General features: G+C 49.0%; 1 protein-coding gene across 4 annotated transcripts in view; it reads left to right on the top strand.

The window, feature by feature from the left end:
- Nucleotides 1-1520: 1520 nt before the first annotated feature.
- NTNG2 (netrin G2) overlaps nucleotides 1521-4233 on the top strand; it is a 45501-nt gene continuing 42788 nt past the window's right edge. For 2 of the 4 annotated variants that reach the window (XM_017745565.1, XM_017745563.1), the window contains exons 1-2: nucleotides 1521-1770; nucleotides 2500-3598. In XM_017745565.1, the coding sequence (XP_017601054.1) occupies nucleotides 3386-3598 (213 nt within the window). In that variant the 5' untranslated portion in view covers nucleotides 1521-1770; nucleotides 2500-3385. Of the gene's footprint in view, nucleotides 1771-2498; nucleotides 3599-4233 lie in introns of those variants that run through there. The other 2 variants (XM_008642192.2, XM_017745564.1) reach the window with 2 other exon arrangements.

Here is a 4233-nt window from a genome sequence, read left to right as displayed (position 1 = left end):
CCCGCGGCGCCCGCGCGTCCCCCCCCCCCCCGCCGATTCCCTCCCCGGTCCGTGCCCCCCCCCCCAAAGTCCTTTAGTGTAAAAGAAACCGGGGAGGATGGGGCGGAGCGGGAGCGGCATCGGGTTTTGCCGGGAACCGCGAATCCATCAGGGAGAGAGGTGGAATGCGAGTGCGATTTACAGGTTTTCAGCTGGGAGCCGCGCAGCGTTATCGCGGGGTTCGGGCTCCCGTCCTCCCGCGGGTGTCCCCAACTTCGCTGTCCAGGGCGCGGGGAAGGGATGGTCAGCGTGGGAAAGAGGAGAACAACTCCCGCTCCATGAGAGCGGGGGGAGAGCGAAGAGTTCGTGGGGAGAGCAACACTTCTGAGAGAAAATTAAAAACTCCTTCCTTGAGTTTACTTTCTGCTCTTAATCCGGGAGCAGCTCAGTTGTTGCTCAGCGTTGTCCCTTTATTTCAATAGGGTGTTAATCCAATAATAAGAAAAAAAACTGGAGCCAGCTAAGCCAAGACACAATCTAATTTTGTGTTTTTAATACTCTGGCTATCAGTCCCCAGTGAGTGCTGAGTACTCTTCAAAGAGAACAAAGAGCATCGATTCTATTTGTTCCCATGAACTCCAGTTTCTTAATAATATCAGGTGAAGATTTATTGTCTGAGAATCAAACCAAATCAAGCAGGGTGAAACCTTTAATTCGGGGAGCCTCTCTGCCCCGTTTGCAGTATGTTGGCTCATTCCAGAGCAACACTCCAACTGCAAAGGGACTGGACTGGCTAAGTAAGTGTTGAGCCACAGACTTCGCCCCAAACCTGCTTGCCTGGCTGATGGACTGACAGTAAATGCATTTTTCCCAGCAAATGTTCATTTCCCTGGGAATCCATGACATTTAGCCAGCATAACAAACTCTCTGCCCCGTTTGCAGTATGTTGGCTCATTCCAGAGCAACACTCCAACTGCAAAGGGACTGGACTGGCTCAGTAAGTGTTGAGCCACAGACTTCGCCCCAAACCTGCTTGCCTGGCTGATGGACTGACAGTAAATGCATTTTTCCCAGCAAATGTTCATTTCCCTGGGAATCCGTGACATTTAGCCAGCATAACAAGACACTAATAGATATTATAGATCCTTTCTACCTGGGTTTCTCCCTGACAGCCATTCAAGTGCAAGATATAATTGTTGAGGCTATGAAAATAGATCCATAAACTTAACAGCACTGGAGTCCTCATTAAAACTTCCCTGCTTGTTTTCTACACAATAGCGGAGTCTCTCACTCTCCGCTGTCATCAGGCACTTGGCAGTGACCAGTTTGATGTAATAATTAGGAACTGACTTGTTATAACTGAAAAGACAGCTTTGATGTAAGTAGGACTTATAAACACTGTGTCACACTGGCTTATTATTTTTACTACATTTACTCATAATATAAAAATAGCAGCCAGTCTATTCTTTTTCTGGGAGTTTATTCAGGTCCAACACAGCTATAACAGGCTCTTCGTTGAGAGCTGGCAATGAAGCATGAGAGACAGCTTCTCTTTTCTGAACTCATTCATCTCAATCAGCAATCTTTCAAGCAAAAAGGGGGGAAATGGAGATGGTAGCAGAGCGGTGTGAAGCCCCCGAACGCGGATCAATGCATCTGTTAACCTGGAGTTTCTGAGCTTTAGTAACTGAGCTTCATGAGAAAGCAAACGCTAAGCATGCTGTTGAAGCAGACATGCCTCAATTGTGGAAGAAAAGTTGGGGAAACAAATAGAGAGGGAATTATCCAAAGGTAAATTTCTGTTCTGGATATGTGCCTCCACCTTCTCGGATGAGCTCTCCTTCCTGAATCTAATGCTGAGAGAGAGTTTGACTTTTTCCCCCTCCCCGCTTCGGTTCTTTGTCATTTTGTTTTGTAATTACTTACAATTTTTATAGCTCTACTGGAAAGACAACAAAATTGCAGAAATGTTGTTCTAACCTGAAATGAATACTGGGAAGGTCATTGCTCTTTGTATTAGGTGAACCTAAATGTTATTAGGACTTTAAATTGTTTTTTATTAAATGTTATTGTTCAGATAAATCATATGTGGGGATGCTGGACAATGTATCTGTCTCTCCAGCTGTCTTATTTATTTGCTTATCTTTTTAGGACTATCAATTTGTCTGTCTGTCCCTACTCTGTGTCTGCATATTCCCCATCTTCTAATGACCCATAGCTGCTTCTTGATATTATTTGAAGACCCATTAGAGCTCCTGCTGTCCAGCTGCTGTTGCAAAGCAGATACCTTAAATTGGGCAGCGCTCCTTCCCTTCTCCCAGACAGCAGAAAAGCCATAAGCATCTTACTATGGATTGCTCTTTATTAAAGTTGTATATCTCCCTGATACAAAAACCTGTCTGGTGGCTTGGAAAGCCCAGCTGAGGGCTCTGCCTCCTGAGGGACCCCTGTTCGTACAAGTCCTCTTACTCCAACTGTCCCCTCTCGCTCCCACCTAATTTGTCTTCCAATTTCTTGCAGGTCCCTCCTGCTGATGAGCTCTGCCTTTGCCCTGACCATGAAAGAGAGAGGAGACCTCAGGTAGCCCCATGGCTTGCAGCTGAAGGCTTTGGGAACTTGGTGCTCCGTCGCCAGAAGGCAAAGTGGGGCAGGAATCCTCGCCGCCACCACAGGACGCAGTGGGAGAAGCCAAGGCCAGCCCTGCCCCAGTCACCCCAGTGACCACCCAGCACCTGCTGGGACCACCGTGCGTCTGGGCACCCGAGCTGTTCACGCTGACACGACCATCCATCGGGAAAAAGGAATTTTAGCTTCAAGCAGTCTGTCTTGTCAGAGTTGTACTCATGACCAGATGCTCTATTTATTTTATGTGCTATGTTCAAACACCCCAATAATTAAGGCAGACACAGGTTAAGGCACTTTCCACAGCGACGCATTTGGAGCAGACCAGAAGGTTGAGGAAAACCTGATCCAGCACCATCTCACGGCCTCTCCAATTTACTCCTATCAAATTTCATCAGCAACTCAGAACTTGATCTTTGTATTGATTGACTGGAGTCACCTCTAGATATTTTCATGCTGATTTGGAAGACCTTTCGTACAATAAAAGGGGGAAAAATGAGGTTAAGGAAGATTTTTGACCACTGATCAGCAACTCTGGCCAAAACTTTCCCAATCAAGTGAATTGCAAAGTTGGCTTCCAATGCCGAGAGGAACTTTCCACATCCAGATACAGCGTGCAGAGTGGGATCATCCCTGTTACCGTCTGGATCTCCTTCGACTGGAGCATTTTTAGATGAGGAGTTTCCATGCTGATCCCGAGAGCCACCCCTAGCCCAGTAGCTGCCTTCCTCGGGACTCTCGGCACTGCCCTCGCCCAGGGATCCCGCGCTTGGCCGCAGCTGCCATGCTCTACCTGGCTGCTCTCCTCGTGCACTGTGTCCCCTTGGCCATGGGACAGTATGACATTTGCAAGTCCTGGGTGACCACGGACGATGGCCCATCATGGGAGTTCTATGCTTGTCAGCCCAAGGCCATGCGGATGAAGGATTACGTGACCGTGCGGGTGGACCCGGCAGGAATCACCTGTGGGGACCCTCCAGAGAGGTTCTGCACCCATGTAAGTGTTTCCCTCCTTATTTGCTGGCTTAGAACAGACTCTGCTGGTGGCTGGAGGCAGTGTCCAGCCCAGGTGCCACTGTCAGGACATTCTGGGTCAGGGTGGCCACAGCGGCCACTGCCTGGACCTCTCAGTCTGCAAAGAGGGGAGGAGGCACGCTGCCCATGCCGGTGCTGTGCCAGTCCTGCGGCAGGGATGGTGCTGGCATGCTGAGGGGAGGGTGAGGAGGAGCCAGGGAGGGCTGAACAACTCCTGGGTAAGGTCTGGATTTTGGAAAAGCCCTGCCCCTGCAAGCACACGACGTGAGCTGCTCCTCTACTTGCTAAAGCATGTGGGGTGTGCTCGCTAGTCCCATCCCAAAGGGCTGCTCCAGCACTGGGATTTCATAGGATATGGGTGTGTGGTCTCAGTTCGAGGCAGAGTGAAGGGCAGGGCAGTGGGGTAGTTTGGCCCCTGCACACCCACAGCTCTGGCAGTTGGTCTGACAGCCACAAATTTCACTAAAGCCCCTGAAAATGTGGTTCTCCCTCTCTTCTAGGCTCCACATGAAAGGGCTCTGTGGACAGACATTTGCCCTTGTAGTTAAAATCTTTAACTTATTTTCTCTTAAATATTAATCATTGCATTTCATTCCG

Source organism: Corvus brachyrhynchos, unplaced genomic scaffold (assembly GCF_000691975.1).
Source record: "Corvus brachyrhynchos isolate BGI_N302 unplaced genomic scaffold, ASM69197v1 scaffold59, whole genome shotgun sequence".
Classification (NCBI taxonomy): domain Eukaryota; kingdom Metazoa; phylum Chordata; class Aves; order Passeriformes; family Corvidae; genus Corvus; species Corvus brachyrhynchos.
Note: the sequence above shows the minus strand (reverse complement) of the source record. Positions and strands in the feature narration are given on the sequence as shown.